Below are 26,498 nucleotides of genomic sequence, written 5' to 3' on the forward strand. Positions count from 1 at the left end.
GGTTATCGCGCACGCTCTGAAGAATAGTAGGTTGGAGTAGCCTAATAGGTGTGCCGTTTTATTTAAATTGCACATCATTTTAAATATGCTACTTTGTTTCATCAATAAAAAATAAAAATAAAAACATAAAATTCAAGTTAGTTTTGCTTATTGGTTTTCCACAAACGGCGCACTACTTCAGACTCAAAATGATAGAGCGCGACACATGCTGTAACAAACGAAAGAAGAGGCACTTTATATTGCAAAACGTTTTTGAGAACTCTGGATTAAAGTTTCACGCGTAACTATAAAACATGGAAGATCAATTACCTGAAAATTCCTGCAAGTATATTCATACTGACTACACATTATTATGATCTGTTACAAGGAGCTACGAGTATCCATTACAAGAAACTTCAGCAAGCTCTAAACACGGAAAAGACACGCCTGTCTGAGAGTCGGGCTTATGATTAGCAAATAAAGCCTATTCTCAAAGCCTGTAGACTAAGATAATATAGGCTACTCTCACAGGGGAAGACTGAATAGACAAAAAGTGCAATATTTCACACAATGTGCTCAGGTAGCACTATATATATATATATATATATATATATATATATATATATATATATATATATATATATATATATAGGCTACTCACACTTATACATGTGCTAAGAACTCTCCAAAGCGCTGCAAGTAAGAATAACAGTAAATATATTCATCCGCTAACACTTTGAAAAGTATTCAGAGTTAAAAAAAAACACTTTATATTTAAAAAAAGTCAAACAGTCAAGTTTTTCACAAAGAAAGTCTGTAAAAGGCAAAAGTATGGATTAATATTGCTGTGCCATTCCTTTGCCTAACTCGAAGCTCAGATACTTGAGCATTCCCAGAATCTCTTTCTTTCTATTCTTACAGAGGAATGGTCTCAATATATTCTTCTAAATCTACCCTCCCCCTGCCCTCACGCACAACCTTGGACCCTTTCATTGTTTTCCGCTCTCCACTCTTCCTCTCATCCATGTCCTCCACCTCCCTCTCTAAGTTATTTCTGCCCTCCCTAGGTGACCTGGCTTTGCCCGCACTTCTCTCCACCGCCTCGTTTTTTCCCACTCTTGTCCCTGTGGATCCAGAGGCCAAAATGCGTTTCTTCTTGGGTGGCCCCCAGATGAAGTTCTCGGGCGGATGGTAGTGGTGCTGGGCGAAGCGAAGCAGGGCACGTCTTTGAGCGTGCTGCCGCAGTGTGAAGACGAAATATTCCAGAGCGCTGTGACGCATGTTGGGTAATGTGCCCTCCACCAGCGCCTCCTCCAACAGCAGACGCACCAGAGGCTGCTTGAAGCTTTCAAAGCCCAGCTCACCAAGGCTTTTCAGTATGCGAGTGATACGCAAGTAGTTGTGCTGCGACCTGGAAAGAAAAGAGGTCATAATAAAAAAAAATCCAAGTCCAAGCATATTAAAGGGATAGTTCACCCAAAAATGAAAATGATCCCATATATGACATTCTTCTTCATGAATTCATGATATTAAAAATCCTTCCTTCAAATAGCCTTTCGTATTCAACTTACGGAAAAATTGTAACGCCTCTTGCAGTTCAAAACAGTTACTGTAAGTTGAATACGGAAGGCGGAAGCTAGATATTTTACTTTATAAAGTTTAAAGTATATTTTTCTTACACAAACCCATCGATTCACTTCAGAAGGCCTTTAAGGGTTACTTCAGCGATTAGCATATGGCTTTGTATCAGTAGAAACCCTGAAGTATATTCAAATGATTGTGTTTTCCCCCCTCATATACCCCTGAGACAAGAGATTTATGCATTTTATTTCTGGAAAAATTCCTCCTATGATGCAAATTGACAATATTTGCATCATAGGAGGAATGTTTGGCCAAAGGCTAAAGACTACAGCCAGTAGAGGGAGCCATTTTGCATGTTTTGAACCCACGGATGGAGATCACACATTTAAAGCTCAGCTGGCAGCTAGATGGACTCATTTAAACGGAGCTATGGTGAGCAATGTAAGTGTTTTAACTTCTCAAATTAATTTCTATGAAAGTTAAGCTTGCAAAGGCATGAACTGAAACGCGCCAGACTGAACTCGCGTTGTGAATGTATGAGTGTAGTCGCGATTACCTCAGCTCTCATCATGAGAGCTCATCAGCTCATTTATCTCACTCCTGCAGTTAGTGCTCAGTGCTGTGAGACTCACTCATTATATTGAACAGACACATTCAGTTTTTAATTGTAGTGTCTTCTCCAACTCAGTCACAGTTATCAAGTTGGTGGCTTTGGGAATGTCCTCACAGGGCAGTGAAGCATTCTGGGAATTGTAGTCTTTCATCCCCATGAGACAAAAATACATTTTCTTAGTCTTTTCTCAGTCTAGAAGGCACCAAATTCAAAAATAATTTCACATTTCTACTACATTGATGACCCAGTTTAAATACAGATTCATATTCCCAGCGCTGAAGTGCCCCTTTAATCCCCCAGAGCCGTGTGGATTACTGTTATAATGGATGGATGCACTTCTTTGGTCTTTAAATTTTGGGCTGCCATTCACTCCCATTTAATGCCTGGATTAGCCAGGACATTTTTAAAATAACTCAGATTGAATTCGTCTGAAAGAAGAATGCCATACACCTAGGATGGCTTGAGGGTCAGTAAATCATGGAGTCATTTATATATTTGGGTGAATTATTCCTTTAAGGGGTCGTTCACACAGAATGAGAGCGTTGCACTCACGTCTTGCATCTTTTCCACTGACCTTCATCCCACATTTTTAACCCACAAAAAAGAATGAATGGTCCCATTTCTGCAATAAAATTAGTAAAATTTTAGTAAAATTTAGTAAAATTTTATTTACTAAAAACAAAGATCCGTTGGAAGGTTTTGCCCAAGGCCATACTATATTGAATACCTCAACACACTTTAACTGTGTGTATATTAACAATATAACTTCCTATATTAACAATATTAACAATATAATAAGTGTCACCCCCCTTTTTGAAAATATACATGAAAATTCACTATCCAAACTTAAATGGTTGCAATTCAAGAATGCTTTGGAATATAGACATAAGTTTGGTCTCATTTTAAAGAAGACAGTCAGCAGAGTATTGCTCAAGTATTGCTCGAGTATTGCTCAAATCACTTCAAAAAAAATTAAGTTTAAAAAAGTTATGGAAGTTTAAATGTATTGTAAATCAAATATACTGTACTAGATATTTAATATTTAATATTTAATATAAAATATATATGTTACAAAATAATGTGGACTCTAAAATTACTATCAAATCAAAGCCATATGTCTAATCAATTTTTGTTCCAAATTTGAAGTTGATATCACAAAAATTGAAGTTCCCATGAGATTTTGTTTAGGCGTTGTACCACAAATAGCCACCGGGTGTCATTGAAATTCCATTGATTTTTTAAAATGAAATTTCCTGTGTCAAATGTATATATTTTTGTGTAAATATCACAAAACAGTTTGCAGATATAGAACCGTGAGACTAAGACCTTTCCGACGATATGCGTTTTGTCAAGATTAGAAAAGGTTTTTATTATAAATTAAATAAATATGTTAAATAAATATGAAACATTACAACGCCACTTGGGGAGGAGCTAGAATAATTTAGAGCACCGTTTCCATGGTAACGCAAGGTCCGATTTCAAATCGGTTTGCACAGAATGAATCTTGAGTTCATAAGCTTTCGAATGATATATAGTTTGTCAACATTAGATTAGGATAAATATAGGATATATTGTTTTAAACATGCAGTGGCAAATGGGCCCACCGGTGGGCCAGTGACACTTAAGGGGTTAATACAAAATTATAAAATATACCATATATTAACAAAAATATTAACCATATATTAACAAATATTTGCTGATGTGGCCTAGTTTTAACTATTGGACTCCATATTAGATACACAAATGAATTAATAGGACACAGTACCAATTAACTTATCTATCTTATCTTATTCTGCGATACAGTAATGTATTTGACATTACTTAAACGGATAGTTCACCCAAAAATGAATACGATCACATGATTTACTCACCCTCAAGCCATCCTAGGTGTATATAACTTTCTTCTTTCAGCCAAACACAATTGGAGTCATATTAAAAAAGCTTCATACTGGGAGTGAGAAGTAACTGATTTTGAAGCCCAAAAAAGTGCATCCATCCATCATCCCCGGGGGGTAAATAAATGCCTTCTGAAGTAAAGTGATGTGTTTTTGTAAAAAAATATCCATAATTAAAACTATAAACTGTAATCACTAGCTTCTGGTAACATCCATCGCTCACAAGAGATTCGAGTTCAGGCGTATGTACAGTAGGACTTAGCCATAGCATAAGCTAAGGTGAGAGTAGACTCCTCTCGTGGTTCAAACAAATAGGACTGGTAACAAACTCAAGCTCCTCCGAGATTTCTCTTTAAAAATTCTCGTTTTAGACTTCTAATTGGTGACCAGTGTTTTGTTTTGCTGTATTGTCTGTGCTTCCGCTTTCATCAATATGTCATACATTGGATCAGAGGTCACTCGACTGGTGTACAGTCGTTACCAGAGGCCAGTGATACTAGTTTATAAAGTTGAAATATCAATATTTTGCTTCAGAAGGCCTTTATTAACCCCCTGGAGCCACATGGATTACTTTTCTAATGGATGCATGCACTTTTTTGGACTTCAAAATCTTTACATTATAACATTATAAACATCTAAGCTTGGAAGAGCCAGGATATTTCTTATTTTAACTAAGATGTAGGTGTTTGGCTGAACCTTTTGGCTGAAAGGTGTTTGGCTGAAAGAAGAAAGTCATATATACCTAGGATGGCTTGAGAGTGAGTAAATTATGAGATCATTTTTAGGTGAACTATTCCTTTTAATTTCTTTTGGTTAATCTATGGCCACACAGGAAACATTCTATTTATTATTTTCCAGTTCGATTTTTAAATAAATAATTATAATAATAATTCAGAGAAAATATCTTTAATATGAGTGTATTTTGTCTAATTGCACTGGCAGATATTTTTCATTGGTTTGAAGTATAAAAAAGATTAAAATAAGTAAAAACGTGCCAGTGCAGTATATCCAAAAAGCAATTACATTTAAATTACATTACATTACTTAAAAACAGGCCTAAATATCTTATGCAGTGTTGCTTCTCAAGTAAATTGATCTGAAAAGCATTTTTTTGTTGTTGTGGAAAACAAATAAAAAAGGCAAAATAAAAACTCCTTAAGAAGTCATTTTTGTCCACTGTAAGACGAATACACTCAGCGTTCTCAAAATGACAGCTTTTGGTACAGGGGCATTCACACTGCAGATAAAGTTCATCAAGCGGTGTAACTCTGTAATGTAATGTGTGTCCTCTATGGCACAGTCCTGGGGCAATGACACACAGACAGATACGCACAGACAGTCATCTATGTTTACCACACAGCCCACTGCACTGCAGATTTTCTTTTGCTCCCTCCTTGCTTATCATGCGTTCATCAAACTCGTCTTCAACTCTACTTTCCAACTGTCTCAACATTTCTTTCCCCGCTCACATTCGGTTTTTGTATCCCATTCACTCTATTTATACTCCTCTGTGCATCTGACCCATTTCTCCGGCCCCTGCATGAGATGGTCACATGATGGTACAGTCAGGGTCATGACCGAAATTGTGTTGCAGGGATTGGAGTCTAAGGATGCTAACTCCCTGGGCTAAAGCCCACTAAATATGGCAGGAGGCAGGAGACTAAGATTAGGGAATGTAAAGATAACTGGCAGAGGTGGAGTAGAACATAAAGATCAGATGAAAGAATTTAAGGACTTAATACACAACTCACTCATTCAGGTGGTGGAAGCGATCCTGCCAGTTTGGGGCCCGAGCAACATTCCCATTTTTATCCAGGAGTTTGATTCCAAAGAAATCCAACATGATCGTATATGCTAGGAGGAAGCGTCTCTTGGCTTCTCGGGTACTTTGGAATTCCTGTTGACGTCAAAAACCCACTCAGTAAAAGTTGATCTGCAGTGCACAATGACTACAGCAGATTATTTAAGGTCAAATAAAAAGAGGCAGGATGAGACTAAAACGCATCATGTGCCACTTCCTGAATCCTATTTATGGATGTTCTTGCACCTTTGACTAGGTGATAACACACTATTAAAAATAAAGGCTCCAATTAGAACCAATAGAAGGATCTTACAATATTAACAACATTTTATTCTCTAGTTTTTAATTCTAGAACTTTAAATAACCCACAAACCAAAACACAGATTTAAACATGTACTTCACATTTTATAAGTTAAATTATATATAAAATATCATTGCTTAAATCCTGAGAACCATATTTCCAATGCAAGGATCTTAAACAGCCACACACAAAAATCTTACAAAGAAGAAATTTCTTTGATACGAAGAACCACAGAAGAGCTTTTATTTTGTTTTAGAGTGTACTGTAAATGTCTTAACTGGAAAGGAGAAACATACCTTTATCTCATCCTGAGTGAGTTCTTGAGCATAAAAATTTAGGCCCTGCTCTCTGAGTGGGAAGAGCCTGTAACAGCAGTCAAGAAGCAGGTTAGGATCTACCTCAGCATTAATCATTATTTACTTATTAAAGAAACAACTGACAACATTCAACAATAAACATTTTCAAACACATTATTTACGTATAAGATTTTTTTTTTGGTTTTATAGGATATATTTTGATTAATTTGGTGAAAGTAAATGAAAATACATTAAATATATCTGCATTTATCCAAAGCGACTTACATTGAAGGTATACATTTTACCCTGGGAATTGAACCCATGACCTTGACGTTGCTATTTCTATGCTGTTTTAACTACAGGAATATAGTAATTTGCCATAATTTCATTGTATTAGCCTACATAATATATTATCTTTATGTCAACCATACCAAGTTCCCTAGATATCAGTATTGGCACTGACCACTGACAAACCCATATCAGAGAAAAAGAAAAAGGACACACACACAAACAAATGCAACAAAGAGTAAATTTCTCCCTGTCAGCTGTTTGATCCTATATGGTGCTGACCACTAGTGAATGACAACGTGCAAACCTAGGCACATCTTTATTTTCCCTTCTCTTCAGCCTTCCTTGTTTCTCTTCTCTCTCTGAAGCCATGATGAAGTCCTGGCTGGCTGCCTGCTATAGCAGTTAAGCTTTTGCTTAATGTTGCCAAGTTTTGCTAGAGAAATAAGCGACCTGGCCTGAAAAAACAAGCCCAAAATAAGCGACCCCTGATTTTGGTTGTTGAAGGTGAGGCATACTCAGTCACACAGTCTGCACAGGAAACCATTTTAAAAGGAATTTTGTTCCAGTTTTCTATTATGTTCTGTCAAAAACATCGATCGTTTTCATTCTTTAAACCTTTTTTAGTTCCATTCAGAAAAGTCCCTTCCCTGGCAAATGGTGATTTTGTCCTTAAAACTCATACAACACGTAAACAAGCTCATTTATTTTCCCTGTCTATCTAAAAAGATACACTATGTTGCCAAAAGTATTGGGACACCCCTCCAAATCATTGAATTCACTGAATCATTTTCATGGCCAAAGGTGTATAAAATAAAGCCACCAGGCATGCAGACTGTTTCTACTAACATTTGTGAAAGAATGGGTCGCTCTCAGGAGCTCAGTGAATTCAAGCGTGGTCCCGTGAGTCCATTCGTAAAATTTCTTCAATACTAAATATATCACTGTCAACTGTTAGAGGTATTATAACAAAGTGAAAGCAATTGGGAACAACAGCAACTCAGCCAACAAGTGGTAAGCCACGTTAAATCACAGAGCGGGGTCAGCCCATGCTGAGGCTTACAGTGCAGTGAAGTCACCAATTTTCTGCAGTAAAGTTTTCGTCACTAGCTACAGAACTCCGAACTATGTGTGGCCTTCGGATTAGCTCAAGATTATTGCGTAGAGAGCTTCATGGAATGGGTTTTCATGGCTGAGCAGCTGCAGTGTTGTAAAGCATGCCGCCACTGGACTCTAGAGCAGTGGAGACTTGTTCTCTAGTCCAGAGTGACGAATCATGCTTCTCTGTCTGGCAAGCCAATAGATGAGTCTGGGTTTGGCGGTTGCCAGGAGAACGTTACATGCATTGTGCCAAGTGTAAAGTCTGGTGGAGAGGGGACTATGGTGTGGGGCTGGGTTTGGCCCCTTAGATCCAGTGAAAGGAACTCTTAATGCTTCAGCATACCAAGATATTTTGAACAATTATTTTCAAACTTTGTGGTAACAGTTTATAGCCTGGATGCCAGCCGAACTCAGCCCCGCCCACAAAATTTTTAGGTTGGGCAGTTCGGTCTGGCCTTGCTCCATAGAGGAGTGATTATCTCCGAACAGAAACTTTTAGGACCAATGAAATCATCAGGGCGGGCTTTAGACGATGATGGACAGATAATCAACAGTAACGTAATCATCACGTCATCAAAGGGGCTTGGATTATATTTTTTCGAATCCTACACGGAGAGCTTGTTTCTATATGCATTCACCTTCACAATTTCTCTCAGAAATGATGATCATGTTGGGTAAGTACTCTGTGTATCATTAAATTATGTTATTTTTTTACAACACCGGCAAAGATCGTGTATTCCAGCCTGATACCAGCGCACGTGCAGACAGGGTTGCCAAGTTTTTACAACAAAACCCGCCAACTACTAGCCCTAAAGAATAGCTTCTCGGGGGGTTCTCCTGGGGAAAAATGGCGTTTGGAGGGGTAAAATGAATGTGTGTTATTTGGGCAAGGTTGCCTGCTAAAATTCGCTTCAACCCACGGACATAGAAAACAACCCGCGGGAAAAAAAACGTGGACTTGGCAACACCATGGGCAACACAGGGCAGTTGAGCTCTGTTGACATTTGACAATGCGTCGCTTCGTTGCTCTGATTGGTTGTAGGTCTATCCAATTGATGTCTTTCCTGGTTCGGTTGAAACACGCCTCATAATCACAGCCCAATGGAGCAGTTTCAGACTCGTATTCTGACTAGAATTGAGCATGACCACGTCAGGCTAAACAGTTTATGTTGTCCTGTTCCAATATGACTGTGCACCAGTGCATGAAGCAAGGTCCATATAAAGACATGAGCGAGTTTGGTGTGGAGGAACTTGACTGGCCTGCACAGTCCTGACCTCAACCCCGATAGAACACCTTAGGGATGAATTCCTCACAAATGCGCTTCTAGAAGAATGATTAAAAAAAATTCTATAAACACATTCCTAAAGCCTTCCCAGAAGAGTTGAAGCTGTTATAGATGCAAAGATGGGCCAACTCCATATTAAACCCTATGGATTACAAATAGGATATCATTAAAGTTGTGCATGCAAAGTCAGACTTCCCAAAACTTTTGGCAATAAAGTGTATTAACATTAAAAGGCTACCCATGATTACCCAAAAAACAAGGCCAAATTTGCGTATAATAGGCGGAATTGGCAACTCTGCTTTCACTGTCATCTCACATCTCATCTATATTTACTTAAAAAGGCAAAATGCTAGCGACTTGTCTGCTTGCAATCACCATTTATGTGTTTTTACATTAGCTAATTGATATTATGCAAATAGCCCTGCAAGAATACGGAGTGTGAAAAAATTAGTAGGGGGGATTGAGAGAAGCTAATCACTTTTTCCTCAGCAGGAGGGAGTGATGAGGTACGATTGGCAGCATATGCGTGAAGCCTGATTTCAGAAATGTGTTGTTATTTCACGCGGGCTCGGGGCATCATGTCCTCCCCCTCTACCTCACCCACAACAGTTGTAATCACAGCGCAGGCAGGAACGAACAGGAGCTTCAGCTATGAGAGTGTGTGAGATGTAACGGCACCCAACTGAGAGCTTTACAAGAGCACATGACGTAGAACCAATGTTCAACCTTCATACAACCTTCAATGTTAGTTGAAAATGCGAGAAGAATCTAATTCATTACCACTGACATGTTTCTTCATTGATGTCGTATGTATTGTGTAATATTTATTTTTAAAATGAATAGGAGAATGAAAAAGAGGATGACTAAGGCATTAAACAAAAAAAGCAAACGCCATGACGTCAATTTGTAGGACAACACGAAAGGCTAATTTTAGCAGTTTTTTGCCTGAGTATAAGGTCTGTGATTAACATTACTCGAGGAGACTTTCATGTCTTGATCTACAACAAAACCACACATTTATACCTCAAGCATGAATACTGAATCGGTTGTGTGCTTTGAAAATTTTGCTAATATCAGCAATTGATCAAAGTACATGCTTGTGGTAACTTAAATCATATTATTTTAGCAACTTGTTTTGTAGTAAAATACATTTTTAAGCACACATTGATTTAAAAAAAAAAATACATTGGGCATACTGAAAAAATATTACAGCATGTGTGAGTCTCTTAAAAGTAAAAAAAAGTTTTAACATCATCGTTGTCTTTACAGTGTGTACTATCACTGAACTTTAGGAACAGGAAGCCTCCTGAACGAAGCTGGAGTTCAGTTTCCGAAATACACGCTGAACGTGGTAGACCAATCACAACAGACTGGGCCATCTGACCAATCAGAGCAGAGTAGGCTCGTGGAAAGGAGGGATCTAGAGAGACTGATTCAGCCGTTGAGTCGTTTAAGAAGGGGTGATGTGCAGTGTATATTATAAGAAAATAATACTTTTATTTACCTTTGATGCATGTAAACCTGTTTTTGGAGACCTCCAAAACTAAATTAGGAAACTTTAAAATAGCATAATAGGCGCACTTTAATAGACAAATATGAAATATGCCATTTCATATCTGAACACCCTTACAAAAGGAAAATATATTAAACAATATATTACTGGAAATATAGTATAATATTTTGTAAATACATGGAATATTATATTGATGGTATTATACAGTATTATTCATGTAATATATTGCAAAATATACAAATGATTGCCACTTTCAATATATTGCAATATACTGTGGAAAATATTAATATAAAATCCCATATATGTGAATATATTGCCTAATGTATTACATGATATTTTCCAATATACTGCAGTATTTTTTTTTTGTTTCGTAAGGGCATATACCTACAAATTGCACCCTATGATGCAGCAATGATGCACCCAAGCAGCTGGATTCTATTTCATATGCTACAGTGCCTGCATGATGTTTAATTAATCATGCCTGATTTAATCTCAAATTCTTAGAAAAGCTTACATACATCCCTATAATGTGGGTTGCACTTATCTTCTGCCATTAAGATTAAACCTTTATCGTTTGCATCTTTAATGTTAGGAAAATGGACCATTTAATCAAAAAATGCCCTCAAGTCATAGACATTCCCCAAAGCTTCTTCAGTTACTAAAGACATGATGTCAGCCAAAGCAGTCTATGAATATTTAAGCAACGTTAAACGTTAAAAAAAACTTTTATCTAATGTAGTACTAAGGCTATCCTTTGTCGCCAATGGGGATGTTACTGACCCTTTCGCTTATTGTGCTGATTTTGTCTTTATCACTGCCACTTTCATTGTCCACTTTCTTTCTTTTTTGCTTTTATTTGATTTTGCCTTGATCTACATGAATTGCTTTAAGTTAATTTTAAACAGATGGTAAAGGAAAAACATCTAATTCACACTCCAAAAACCCCTTATGCACATATCAGCGTGCAACTTTCTCTGTTCTTTGAACAAGCAATATAATACATAATAATAAGTGTCTGACCAATGACAATTTGTGAAGTCTTAGTGATTAAGCCTTATTTAGAATGTACTGACTATACACTTTATTGCTCATAAAGAAGCTTGAATATTGAAGAAATGTCTTACCACTGAATGTATGTATGATTGTGCTCTAGTTTTTCATAGTCTCCCCTCCATTTAGTGAGGATTTCTTCAATATAAATACCTGGGGGGACAAAGAGAAAAATAATAAATCATCACAACAGGCCAGGCTCAGTATTAGTCACTTAAAACTCTAATAAAGGGACTGTTCACCGCAAAATTAAAATTAAGATTTTAAAATTAAAAATAAGATTTGCACTTTTTTTTCTTTCTTTTTTCAAACACTTATGATTTATTTCTTCAATGGAAATTCAAAGGACAAACTTTAAATAATACTCAAGTTATTCCTTTTCATTGAGATGAAATGAATGAAATTTTCAAAAAGAATGAAAAAGCACCATAAGTCCTAAGTCCAAAATTGAAGTCGTTCATTATAGATTTGTCTTCTCTTTCAGTGAGCTCTTAACTTGAGCATTACTGGAACCGTGAACATTTAAGTTGAACAAATCATTCAGATCTATTTTGTGAACTATCAAATGATTAATTGGAAAGTTGGGGAAGAATTATTCATTCACATATCAGACATGACTTCTTCTCTTATGAACACATTAGCATGCTAATAAGAAAATTCTGTCATAATTTACTCACCGCTTGTTCCAAACCTGCATGGCTTTATTTCTTCTGTGGAACACAAAAGAAGGTATTTTGAAGAATGTTGGTGACCATTATGGACAAAAACCTTTTGACATATTAAAATATCTTCTTTTAATGTTCCACAGAAAAAAGAAAGTCATAGCTTCCATAAGCTTTGACTTGTATGACATGAAGATGAATAAATGATGATGACAGCATTTTCATTTTTAGGTGAACTGTCCCTTTAAGAAGAAACACAGGTCAGTGTGTGTAGTTTCAGAGTATAAATAGAGGTGTAGGTCATCTGTGACATGGAAACACTGAGATCTGTGGGGGACACAGAGAACTGTCAGTGTGTGTGTGTGTGTGTGTGTGTGTGTGTGTGTGTGTGTGTGTGTGTGTGTGTGTGTGTGTGTGTGTGTGTGTGTGTGTGTGTGTGTCCGTCCTTCTCCATAAACAGCAGTTATGCTGTCATTAAATGCTTGCACAACAGATTCAGTTAATTCTCAAACATGCCCACAATAACAATCAATGGCCCCTCTGAGATGTCTTCACTGTATGCCTGCCTAAAGTGGCCCGCAGGGAAAACATTCAGCTAATGAAGCACTCCAGAACCCATGTTCTTCCTTCACACCAGCTGGCATGTGTATTCGGTTGTAAAAACTGCTTCATGTTTGTCTAGGTAAAAATGTTCTTGCAGGATGTATGTTCAAGTACTGTAAAATTCTTGTGTTGTCAAGTGAAACATTGTAGGTGGAACTGACAACATTCTTTTTACCTTTATCAAAATCTCTTTTTTGACAAATACATTTAATCCGAAGCAATTTTCAGAACATGTCCTGTGCAACATGGAGGTTAAAGCAATAGTTCACCCAAAATGTAAAATTCAGTAACTATTTACTCACCATCATTTTGTTCCAAACCATGGATACTTTACATAGTACCAGCTCATAGTGACCACAGCTAATTAAAGGGTTAGTACACCCAAAAATGAAAATTAGACCATGATTTACTCACCCTAAAGTCAACCCAGTTGTATATGAAACTCTTTTTTCAGATGTTATATTAAAAATGTCCTGGCTAATCCAAGCATTAAAATAGCAGTTATTGTTGCTCTTTTTTTGCAGTCCATAAAAAAAGATGTAGGTGTCTTTGTTTCTTCAGTTTTTAACTTCAACAGTTGCAGTCTGCCAGTCATAATGCATGTGAATGGGTAACAAAAAAACATGCTTAGACAACATGCACAAAAACCCTGCTGCTTCTGATGACACACAAGCAGCCGGGAAACCGAACAGTATTTATATTATCATTTTTTTATCCAGACGAATATATATATATATATATATATATATATATATATATATATATATATATATATATATATATATATATATATATATATATATATAGGTTTGTGTCTTAAGAAATCAATGTGTCATCACGAACAGCAGCATTTTTGTGCATGTTGTCTAAGCATGTTTTTTTATTACTCTCATAGAGTTGTTACCCATTCACATGCATTATGACTGGCAGGCTGCAACTAAAACTGGCAGATTACAATTAAAAAATCTTAATTTGTGTTCAACTTTAATTACTTAAATTTTTGGGTGAACTATCCCTTTAAGGCATGTGGAGCACATTATTTGATGGACAGATTAATTTATTTTTTTTGGATTTCAAAACCAGAGCAACATTTACTACTGTTATAATGCTTGGATTAGCCAGGACTTTTTTTTACTATAACTCTGGTCCTTTTAAAAATATAATTGTATTCTTCTGAAGAAGAATGTCATAGCCACCTAGGATGACTTGAGGGTGAGTAAATGATGGGCTATTTTTCATTTTTGTTTGTTTTTTGTTAATCAGCCAGTCAAGATCTTAGCTCGAGAACCTCACTGACCAAATCAAGAGACAGTGAGCTGAAGAAATGATTCAGAAATGTTTTTGTGAATCACATAAACCATTTCATTGATAAGATATTACTCAAAATAATTATTGAAATCATATTACATTTACATTCTTAAATTATTTATAAAACTATAATATTATACAGACAATAATAAAAGCACACAAATTTGGTAAAAGTAAATAATGACAGATTTTTTGTTTTTGTTTTTTGCTGAACAATTCCTTGAAGTGTTATAATCATAAGTGAAATGTTTTAAAGATGACTCTGGATCATGGATGGTTTGTGTAAACCATGGTTTGAATCTTGCTGAATTAGATCATAATTTGCACCAGTGCTTCTATTTTCTGAAATGACTGCTTGTTATTACTGCGAACAAAATTTCCCCAAGTAACAATTAAGGCACAGACTCATTATGAGAATCAAGGGACTTCCAGGGAGGAAGTTCCTTTAATATAATGGTGATTTAAAAACAATAAAGCTGATTTGTTTGGAAAATAATTTGAACACCAAACATGCTGCCCTGGAAAGAATAGCAATACTATTACTTCATTATTAAAGAATACAGGAAAATCCCCCATTAATACAGTACACATTTAGAGCATATGACTCCTGAGATTTTCAGTGGATGCAGTAAAATGCACCCATATGAAGGAATTGTATGTTACATAAGTGAATGGCATGCTTTTCTGTCCATATCCCACTGTACGGTCTTATGATTATTTCATTAAAATGAAAAAGCAAACACACTCACCATCCGGCACTAGGGGGATCTTATTCAGATAGAACCTCAGATTACGATATTCATTCGGCCGACGAGGCTCCTTGTAGTTCTAAGCAACAAAATCCCAGAATAAGTCAGAATGCAAAACAAATTTGACATCTAGCCTTAACAATGTTATCTGCTGACTGTACTGCAGTTTTTTTTCTTCTTCATTTTCAAATATGATCAGCCACCAAGTTTTGCATGAGAAATCTAAATAAATGCAATAAATGCAACTTATTACCGGATAACTGTGGCGATACTTGTACATGTCCTTTGCGGCGTAAAAGCTCCTCTTCATCCTAGTGGAAGACTCCATCATGTCACCAAACTGTGCGAGAGGAAGAGAGCAAGAGGGATGGAATGTTACATAGGCAGGGAGAGAGAGTATGAATGACTTCACTCATCAGTATTTGAGCTACACTGTCACTGCTCTTCCCCACTGGGATGCATAGATGGAAGAAAAGAGCTCCATTTTGTAGAATACAGTATGTTCTTTTTTCTAACTAATTCATGACCATTTTAGCTCTCAGCCTCTTGTGATGTTCAAACACTGAACATCTTTATGGTTGAGTGAAACCACAGCACAGAAGCATTTCACTCTTACTACACACCACGTGAAGCGTTTTGCTTGTTGGGACCAATGACATACCGAAATGCTTGTTGAGTTTATTAATTAATAATAAATTAACTTACATAAATGCTTTAAATAATGATCTTTGATGCAGGGTTTAAAAAAAATAGTATAGTGAGTGTGAAATGCTGTTATCAAAATCTTAGTTTCAAATGAATAAAAATCCAATTTCCTTCTTCTCCTGACAGGAAATTCAAGAGACCAGATTCCCCGTGAGGAAATAGGTCACATTGAACAGGTCACAGTCTCAGTGGCCTTAAAATCCAGAAATCTTAAGAGAGCATGAGCCATTTTAAAACAAATGACAAGTGACAAGGGCAAAACATTTTTGCCCACCCTCCCACTTTTAACCTTCCTATGAAAAGTTAACTCTGTGACACAACTTTGACCCTTTTCCTGGTTTTCATATTTTCTCATGCAGCCTATATAATAACAACATCTGCATTATATTTCTATTTTTCTTCTACTGCTACTATTTCCCCATCTATTGTGACATATTGTATATCCAAGTTAAACAGCTTCTGGAACATGAAAAAATGTATGACGGGATTAATTGTTGTCCATCAGGAATTGATTGGATCTTTGTGGTTTGCTATTGCTGTGATGTCATGTGAGTTACAGGTTGTCCCGCCCTCGCACCACAGCATCAGAGAAGAGCAAGAGGGGAAAGCAAGAGGGGGGGAAAGTATTTTGATTAAAGATTATGAAGACACGTGAATTAAAAAAAAAAAAAAAATCAATGAGGTGCTATTGCATAAAATAAGAACTGTCAATTTTAATTTCATGGTGATATGGTGATTAAAATTGCAGGGTCGGAGAGAAAAGTGTGTATGGGAACTAAATCTTAAAATAAAATTATTGTTTTGGTCAAATGTGATTCAAAGAAATGACAAAAATATAGCCTATAGAATATAGCCAAAATGCTGTAAGGCCAAAAGTGAAAGGTCATGGCTGTTTCTTCAAATATAGGTCAAATTTGTGGGACACTTTTTAAATAGTAATTTTTAAATTAAAATAGGCCTAAGCGTTTGCTGTGTTAATACTAGCACCATTAACCATTTTAAAGCTTACGTCCAATTAGTAAAATGAAGTGGTATTGACACAATAATATAGCACGACAATAGAGTCTATCACAACTGCAACTATTCTGGAGACATCTGTTCGATATTTAGCCAGTACTCTAAATGTACAGTTTTCAGTGTAACATTGTGTTTTTTACGGTAACACATCCCTAATTTATAATAATTGTAACAATAATAATGATGGTATAGGTTGACAAAACCAAAATTATTAGGCTACACGCTGTCATCTATTCGACCAAAGGCTTACAATTCCCAAAGATGCGCCAGATGACCGTTTTTAGTGGTTATCGTTTCTCTTTGTTAACTTTTAGTGCTCGGGTATGATGAGAGGCACCTGCGGTGATCCGTGATCCAGCTGTTCGGCTCCTCTGACGGCATCCGCCGGGCTCATGGACTCGGAGATACCGCTGTCCTCCTCCTCTCCTCCCGGCTGATGCTCGTCGCTCTCCGAGTCCGTTTCCCACGTCGAGTCGCATTCTTCCACTGTGCTCGGCTCCTTGTATCTCCAGCTGCCCATCAGATTGCCCATTTAAACCCTGTCCTCCGTGCCTACATACTTTAAAGTCCTCGTTCGGCACAGGATCGAGCCTTTATATGATGTAGAGCCTCCGTTCGGGTCGCTTTTATGTGACTAATGGGGGAATTTCCAGCTCTCTGATGAGAGAACACACCCCCTTCTGTCCAGAGATCAGCTCAGCACTGGAGATGATGAGTAGGAAGAAGATGATGTGCTCTCAGCTATGGGGTTGTAACCATACATCGATCAAATTACTATCGATGCAACATCGATAATAATTTGATCGATGTATGGATACAACTAGGCCTATATGCACACACACACACACACACACACACACACACACAAACACACATACACAGACACGCAGGCTATGTTGCATCGATAGTAATTTGATCGATGTATGGTTACAACTTACACGCAATAGCTGAGAGTACATCATCTTTCCACTCAGTGCTGATTATATATATATATATATATATATATATATATATATATATATATATATATATATATATATATATATATATATATACACACCCACCTAAAGGATTAGGAACACCATACTAATACTGTGTTTGACCCCCTTTCGCCTTCAGAACTGCCTTAATTCTATGTGGCATTGATTCAACAAGGTGCTGAAAGCATTCTTTAGAAATGTTGGCCCATATTGATAGGATAGCATCTTGCAGTTGATGAAGATTTGTGGGATGCACATCCAGGGCACAAAGCTCCCGTTCCACCACATACCAAAGATGCTCTATTGGGTTGAGATCTGGTGACTGTGGGGGCCATTTTAGTACAGTGAACACATTGTCATGTTCAAGAAATCAAATTGAAATGATTCAAGCTTTGTGACATGGTGCATTATCCTGCTGGAAATAGCCATCAGAGGATGTGGTCAGTAAAGGGATGGACATGGTCAGAAACAATGCTCAGGTAGGCCATGGCATTTAAACGATGCCCAATTGGCACTAAAGGGCCTAAAGTGTGTCAAGAAAACATCCCCCACACCATTACACCACCAACACCAGTCTGCACAGTGGTACAAGGCATGATATATCCATGTTCTCATTCTGTTTACGCCAAATTCTGACTCTACCATCTGAATGTCTCAACAGAAATCGAGAATCATCAGACCAGGCAGCATTTTTCCAGTCTTCAACTGTCCAATTTTGGTGAGGTTGTGCAAATTGTAACCTCTTTTTCCTATTTGTAGTGTATTTGTACGAATTCATACGATTTTTGCTAATTCGTACAGATTTTACGAGTTACCAAATTCATATGAATTCATACGAATGACCTACCCCTGACCCCGCCCCTAAACTTACCCATCACGTTGGTTTAGACAAATCGTACAAATTCGTACGAGTGAGGTCGTACAAATTTGTACGAATTAGACACATTTTATTCACTCGTATGAATTAGTATGAATTGGTCGTGAGATAGCGTTGTCACATCTCATATATAGACGCACGCATATATAGCAATTTAACAGTTTTACTGTATTTGACAGTATTAGTGCAGTAAGACTGTTCGCTAATTAACCAGTGGCGGCAGTGGCTCAGTGGTTCATGTAGATTATCTACAAACCAAAAGGTTGGTGGTTCGATCACCGGTTCCACCTGACCAATTGTCGAGGTGTCCATGAGCGAGACACCTAACCCCAGCTGCTCCCGATGAGCTGGATGGTGCCTTACATGGCTGACATTGCCGTCGGTGTATGAATGGGTGAATGTGAGGCAAAAATGTAAAGCGCTTTGGATGGCCATAGGGTCTGTTAAAAGCTCTATATAAATGCAGTCCATTTACCATTTAATCACGTGTTTTGACAGACGTATACTGCTCGGGCTCAATGCAAAACAGTGCATGCACTGAACAGTCCGTGCCTTGCCGGTTAAACATTTCATTCGTGTGCATGCATGCACGCGAATGAAATGTTTAACCGGCAAGGCTTTAAAACCATAGACAGTAAAAGAAATGGACCGAGCGATCCCATTGACGTCAACGGCGAAAGAATGAAGTCAACCTAGGGGCACTCACTTCCTGATGGCTGAGCGAACTGCGCAGGCTCAGACTGAGCTTGACGACGTAGATGTGACGTGAGTCTCCTGTCTGACAGCTGTGAGTCTTCTAGTAGTTGTGGAAAGTGAAATCTGAATCCCGTTGTTTAAATATTTTCTCCCGTTGCTTTTGGCTCACTATGGGCTTCTCCCCATTCTACCCCCTTGACTTTATCAGACTTTATGTCTCCACGTCCCCCTGACTGTCTCATAGACAGTAAAAGATTGCCTGCGAGCGTCTCCTCAGGTCTATACGGTAATTTCTCAACTGTGCGACAGGGTCGCGTTGGTTATGACGCAATCGTTAGCCTATTTTTACAAAAACAGCTTCTGCGGGGCGATAGTGTAAGATACAAGGTAATGGAGCCTTTTATACATTGTCGTGTTTCTTTAGAAATAAACAATGGACAAATGGAGTCTTTAAACGTCTCAGACGTAAAGTTATTCACTGTCAAAGTGACTCAAAAATGAATGGGAGTCAATGGGATGCTAACAGCAGGTGATGGCTTGGTTAGCAATGGCAGCCCCTAGGGGTGGAACGCTTTCCGAGCACTAGATTACCCCCTTGTTTAAAACGCGGCTAACACCCCCTAACTTTAGTGCATATGATTGGATATTTGCTCAAATTAGCGCGTAGACTCACAGGCACACTCAGAAAGAGCCAAAATAAACTGAGAGGAATATTTCAAACGGAGAGAAATGGAAATAATTTTAAATGCAAAACCGGGAAAAAAAACTCAATTTACCAGCGCGTATTGAACCTTGAATGCCTTAACGGTTCAATATTATATTGAGTATTGTAAAAATCCCTAATATATATATATATATATATATATATATATATATATATATATATATATATATATATATATTATAGGGATATAGTTATGAATGAGTTCGTTCATGGGGCAGCGGGATCATCATTTCAGCGATTAAAACATCAAGATCAACTCTGTTCTTCACATGAAGACATTGTAGGACTTCAGAAGACTTGGAATGCAACATGAGTTAATACTTTTATGCTGTTTTGGTCCGTTTTTGCAATAAATACTTGTGACTGTACATTGATTTGCCTGTTATGTGTTTTATATTGTTTAGATATGGGTAGGTTTAGGGTAGGAGTTGGGTTAGTTGCTCCAAAATATAAAAGTAGCCTTTAAATATTAATAAAATCATGTCTGCTTTTATAAACGCAAATAATGAAATGCGTCTGTGTATGACGCCAAAGGTGTATCATTGTAATGAATGGAGCACCCAGCGCGTCGAAAAATGACGCCCAGGGGCACCTTTAGCGTCTTAATTGAGACGCGGAAGGCACTTGACTATGCTTCGGATTTTGACGCCTTGGGAGTGAGAACGGGTTGCGCATGGATATCATTTGAGAAGGATGAGAGCAGACATTGAAACTTACCCAGGTCATGCACTGACACTTCACGTCCAACCTGATGGAGCTTGAGAGGCCCTGAAAAGAAGGATGGGACAAAACTGCCCAAAAATATGTGCCAAGCTTGTAGTATCATACTCAAAAAGACTTGAAGCTGTGATTGATGCCAAAGGTGCTTCAACAAAGTATTGTGCAAAGGCTGTGACTACTTATGTACGTGTGGTTGTTTAAAACAAGAGGTGACCGAGCCTTCTGTGTAGTGACTCCAAGGCTCTGGAACTCTCTTCCATTAGCCTTGAGAGCTTTGGGCTCTGTGGAAGCTTTTAAAAAAAACACCTTAAAGGGGGGGTGAAATGCTGTTTCATGCATACTGATCTTTTTACACTGTTAAAGACTTGGAATCCCATACTAAACATAGACAAAGTTTCAAAAGTTAAGGTGGACGTTTGATGGGAGTATTTCTTTGTCAAAAATACTACTTCCGGTTAGTCATAAGTTTCGGCAAGTTTTTTTCGATCATGGGTCCACTTGACGTTAAAAGGTCGGATTTTCCTTGTATGGGCCGTAAGGACAATTCTACCGGAAGAGCGTGAGAGAGAGAGCGAAAGCAACAGACTACGCCCATCAAAGCGGGGCTCGTAGGCTGCGCTGCACAGGTGATGTGACTTCAAGAAATTAACAATGTCACCAAAAGAGTGCGTTTTTGGTTGCCAGACCAAGACAGTCCTGTACAGATTGCCAAAAACCCCCGCGTTAAGGCAAAAGTGGATGTAATTTGCTTTTCTGGATCAGCAACTGAGTTGCGCAAAGGTTTATGTCTGTTCACTGCATTTCGGTGCAAACTGTTTCATAAACAAGGCCCAGCTCGACGCCGGATTTTCCGATCACCTAATGCTGAAGGATGGAGCAGTCCCAACGATAAAGGTCCCAGCGTTAGAACCGCAGGCGGTGAGTGAGACTGCTTCAAATGTCTGTGTTTTTGCCTATGCCCATCAAGTAGCCCAAACATGATCACGTATAGTTAATTGATCAATGGAGCATGCGATGTGTAGTGCGTGTACATTTGTTTAGCTGGCCACTATATGTGTAACTTTATGTTTGTGTATTGTAAAAGCACTCCAAACAACAATACACAAAGAGTGGGGAAATATGTTTAACTAAATAAGCGCGCTTCTTCATTCAAATGCGCTACTATTCCATGTCTTTCTATGTAAACACTAGCCTGCCCTGCAAAACCAGTCCGCTTAACGTTACAATTGTCTACACAAACCACGCGTAAACACACACACACACACACACGTGCACAACTGCACTTCCCACATGTACACCTTCAAAGACAAAAATACGACGATATAATTCAAGTATAAATATGTAAATAACACAAGTCGCTAAGCATATTATATAGTTAGTGTATAACTTGTACCACATAGAGACGTCCTGCTCTAGTCGTTTTTTGCTGCTGCTCCTGTTCAACTGCAGCCTCTGGGTCTGATTCCGGATCATAGATGTATGACTGTATCTGATTAAAAGCCATATTTTTATTTTGAATAAAGTTTTTTCCCGCTGTTAGGGATGACACAGCTTTACGACGCACTCGACTCAACACAATAGCAGGGGCGCGCACACGTCATTATTTAGCTCCGCTCACACGACACGCCCCCACCCGCTCTGCTTTTTTCGGAAAGACTCGGAACAGCGCATCTTTCTTATATAATTATAAAAAAAATAAAGACTTTTCGGAGATATGCAGGATGCAATGCTACTCTATAGGTACTCAAGATTGACATGACACTGACTGAAACTGAGTGTTTCACCCCCCCTTTAAGACACATCTTTTTAGACAAGCATTTAATTAGCAATTATGGTTTTGTATGTTTTTGTGTATATATGTATATTTGTATGTTATGTGTATGTGTATATATTTTATATGTATATTTTAATTTTGTAAAGCACTTTGTGACCTTTTTTCTGTGAAAAGTGCTATAGAAATAAAGCTTACTTACATACTTTATTTTTATCTTTTTTAATTTGCTAAAATTTCAAACAAACTTATGTCACATCGTCATTATGGGATATTGGTTGTAGAATTTTGAGGGAAATTATTATTTTATTCCATTTTGGAATAAGGCTTTAACATAACAAAATGTGGAAAAATGTGGTGAAGTGCTGTGAATATTTTTCAGATGTGGATTTCTCTTCTTGACCTTTAAGTCAAGAGGGTTTGAAACCACTGACTGTACTCAACAAATCAAGAGCAGTCAAGTGTCTTGTTCTGAATCAAGCAGATAAACAATATTCTATTTGATAATAACTTATTAAATAGAAATCACTCACCAGAATCATTCACCGGATTGCATTAAATGAATCTTAACTAAAGATCAATCCACTCAATATGTGTGGGCCACTCAAAAACTTTGAAAATAAGAGCTTGCATAAACATAAAGGCTAAATCAGTTACATGATGTTATGTGGATGCATGCATATCCTATTTATAGAAAAGCTGTATGCATTTTTAAAGAGCCACTAGGTGGCATACCATTTGTAAAAAGCTTGAGATGAAGCATGCGCAGTGAGCTGTAGAAGGATGAGGGCAGAGGCTGGAGTGACATGAGGTCAACTGCAAGTCATTTGCACAATACGTCAAGCATTATCATGTGTAAGGAGCAAGTTCAGTGTCTTCGATCTCAAATTAGACCTCAACTTATCATGGCTAAACAGGCAAGACTTGAGTGACTGAGGCAGGAAAATGTCAAACCTCTTTAGACGGCATATTTTTTACTCTAAATAGTTGAAAGAACAATTATGACTAAAGATTATCAGGAGACCTAAATCTTGATTCATTTCAACTCTTGTTCTCTATATTTCTCCTTTCTCTTCTCATGTCTCTCACAATCCCAAATAATGGACTTACTGTCTTCCCAGTTCACTCTCTCTATTGTTCATGCTATAGAGCATTTATCATTAATTTATCACTTTGCCTCTTCTTGTCTCTTTCCATCTAGTTTCCCTCTCTATCTCTCACATTGCCTTCTGTTCTCCTTTCATCATGAATGTGTGTGTGTGTGTGTGTGTGTGTGTGTGTGTGTGTGTGTGTGTGTGTGTGTGTGTGTGTGTGTGTGTGTGTGTGTGTGTGTGTTTAGCAAAGTGGATAGGCTCTCCAGTGACTGTGGGGTAATTATCCTTCATCACAAGTCATGCTCTGCTGCTTCCTGCCTGTTGGGGGCTGGGAGACACAGGCCCATCAGTGCAACTGTTTCTGAGGCCTGTACAAGAGGGGATTCGATATTGCTGAAAGCTTGTCGACATACAAAGCTGACAATCTCTTATTCTTTTTCTCATTCACTCACTCATCCACTCATAAACTCATTCAGCTTTAGTGTCAAAATTGACATTGTTAAAAGAAATATGCCTGGTTTCGCAAACAGGGCTTAAGCCTATAGTCCCAGACTAAAATGCATGTTTAAGATATCCTAACTGGAGTAGCAGTATCACTGATAGGGAGAGGAGGATGCTGGACAAGATCATCAGGAAGTCCAGCTCTGTTCTAGGTTGTCCTCTAGACTCAGTGCGGGAGGTGGGTGACAGAAGGATCCTGGCAAAACTATCATCCATGCTGGACCATGAGTCACACCCCATGCAGGACACACTGTCAGCTTTGGAGAGTAGTTTCAGTGACCGACTGCTCCATCCTCAGTGTGTGAAGGAAAGGTTCCACAGGTTTTTTCTTCCTGCTGCAGTTAGACAGTTCAATGAGTATTGCTAACATAAAACTCCTTTTACTGTGCAATGTTTTATGTTTTATATAAATAATGTGCCACTTCACTGAGCAATATTTGAAACGTGCAATACCTATTAACATAATTCAGTTAATCTTAGGTTCTTTCTATGTTTTTAGTGTTTGTGATACGGCTATTTTACCTACCCCTGTATCCCTGCTGTTGCTAAATGCAATTTCCCCATTGTGGGACAAATAAAGGCTTATCTACTACTACTACTACTAACTACCCTCACTGGCATTCTTTAAAATGTGCCTTTGTTTTTTCTCAAGATGCATGCCAGAAAGTTTTTTCCTAAGGCACATCTACTTTAATGTCCAAATTTAAATAAGGCCTAATTCTGTCTTAATCTAAGCCTCATTATTTACTCACTCACCCACCCATATACTTGTATACAATGTAGAATGTCCGTCTGTTACTAATTGTAACATCAGGGCTGGACAAGGCTAAACTGCAGTTTAACTCTAGTAGCAATTCAGGGGTAAAATCATGCTCCTCATTAACATGTTTACGGTTTTCAAAATAATAATAATAATACTATAATAATAAACATGTAAAAAAATAATTTTCTCAAACTTTTGGAGTATTTGCCTTTTGATTAAAGCCACAATATGTAAGATCTTTGGATTAAAAAAATCCAAAAACCACAAGAACAATGTTATATATTTTGTTGACTCGTGTACTTACATTATTCCAAATATTTCCAAGAATCTTTAAATCCAGAGAAATAAGCTATTTTAACCAGGGACCGTGTCCCCCACATACGCATGGAAGAAGCGGAAGCAGCCCCTGTGGCGTAAAAAAAAGCTTCACAAAATCAAGGTGTCATCAAGCTACACCTTTGTTTTGAATAACCTCTAGTGGCGGAAAATTACATATTGTGGCTTTAATCAACAGCTCTGGAAAAATTAAGAGACCACTTAAGTGGTCTCTTAATTTTTTCCAGAGCTGTATATACTGAAAATAATAATAAAAAAACAGCACTTAATATCGAGGAGGTCCCCTCGTTGGCCACCAGCCCATACTTGATAATCCCACAAGTCCCCACAAGTATGCTTCTTATGGCCAGTACATATAACAGGCATTTAGATCTTTTCAATCTGCCCATCCACTGAAGGGATGTCTATTGAGTTAGGAAAGAAATCAAGAGGTGTTTCTAAGCAATTTGACTTATCATAAAATCATACTTAGCAAACTGCTTGCCTGCCACTTTAGGGAGCCATTGTGCATTTTATAGCTGTTTTCTCATTACAAAAGCCATTTGTGCCAGGCTATGTAAGAGGAAAACAACAAAGCAACAAGCAGAATGAGGAGAGGTGGGCGGTGAAGTTTAAAGAGGAGGCGAAAATAATAATGACATCCCATCGGTTAATAGAACCGTAAGGAGCATGCATGCTTCTGAGTCAGCATGTAGGACCTGCTGAAGTGAGCTTAAATCTCTTGGTGGACATCCAAGCTAATTTGAATGGGACAGACAGCTGTTGGCAGCTCAATGACTGCCTGCCTCACTAAATGCTGTGCCTGACAGAAGCTATACAGGACTGAGTGAAGCTGTCAGGCTGGAACTATGCTACTGTACCATAGGCTTAGTAGTTGGTCTAATGAGTGATTTAGATTTCATGTTGCCATAAACACAATACGCCAGAGTTGATTAATTATTTCAAAATGTGGCAATGGCGACTCGCTGACTATGTGATGACATTCGTACATGAGTGATAAATAAGAAAACAAAATTGTTTTATAACCTAACCTGTATAGTATCTATATCCTAAATATTATGCTAAGAAAATCAGTCCAAAAACGTAAAAAGAATCGACCTACAGTAAGACATTATGCCAATCATATATAATTATTACGCTGTACAAAAACAGCCAAACTCGTGCAGGCATGCATTGGGCAGAAGGAGCTATAGACACAAACACACACACACACACACACACACACACACACACACACACAGAGCCCCGACCCCTGAACCTACCCATCAGAGTAAACATTCTGCATTTT

At 37.8% G+C, this 26,498-nt stretch overlaps 1 protein-coding gene across 2 annotated transcripts; it reads right to left on the bottom strand.

The window, feature by feature from the left end:
* Nucleotides 1–636: 636 nt before the first annotated feature.
* Nucleotides 637–17,436, bottom strand: ogfrl1 (opioid growth factor receptor-like 1). Of its 2 annotated transcripts, XM_067421072.1 has the most exons (8): nucleotides 17,086–17,436; nucleotides 15,280–15,366; nucleotides 15,027–15,105; nucleotides 12,382–12,414; nucleotides 11,779–11,857; nucleotides 6,467–6,533; nucleotides 5,820–5,965; nucleotides 637–1,390 (listed from the first exon to the last, which is right to left on the bottom strand). In XM_067421072.1, the coding sequence occupies exons 1-8, from the start codon at nucleotides 17,278–17,280 to the stop codon at nucleotides 895–897; spliced, it is 1,182 nt and encodes a 393-aa protein (XP_067277173.1). In that variant the 5' UTR covers nucleotides 17,281–17,436; the 3' UTR covers nucleotides 637–894. The 2 variants fall into 2 exon arrangements, with proteins under 2 accessions (XP_067277173.1, XP_067277174.1); XM_067421073.1 differs by lacking the exon at nucleotides 12,382–12,414 and having other exon boundaries at nucleotides 17,086–17,435.
* Between the last annotated feature and the right edge of the window lie 9,062 nt (nucleotides 17,437–26,498).

The sequence above is a fragment of the Pseudorasbora parva genome, chromosome 17 (genome assembly GCF_024679245.1).
Source record: "Pseudorasbora parva isolate DD20220531a chromosome 17, ASM2467924v1, whole genome shotgun sequence".
NCBI lineage: Eukaryota > Metazoa > Chordata > Actinopteri > Cypriniformes > Gobionidae > Pseudorasbora > Pseudorasbora parva.

Excerpts from the sequence above, each read along its gene's own strand:
- ogfrl1 (XM_067421072.1), bottom strand. The coding sequence starts at position 17,280 with ATGGGCAATCTGATGGGCAGCTGGAGATACAAGGAGCCGAGCACAGTG. Across the intron at positions 5,966-6,466 it reads TCACTCAGGATGAGATAAAG|GAATTCCAAAGTACCCGAGA; the intron begins GTATGTTTCTCC and ends TGACGTCAACAG. Across the intron at positions 1,391-5,819 it reads CGCTTCCACCACCTGAATGA|GTCGCAGCACAACTACTTGC; the intron begins GTGAGTTGTGTA and ends TTTTCTTTCCAG.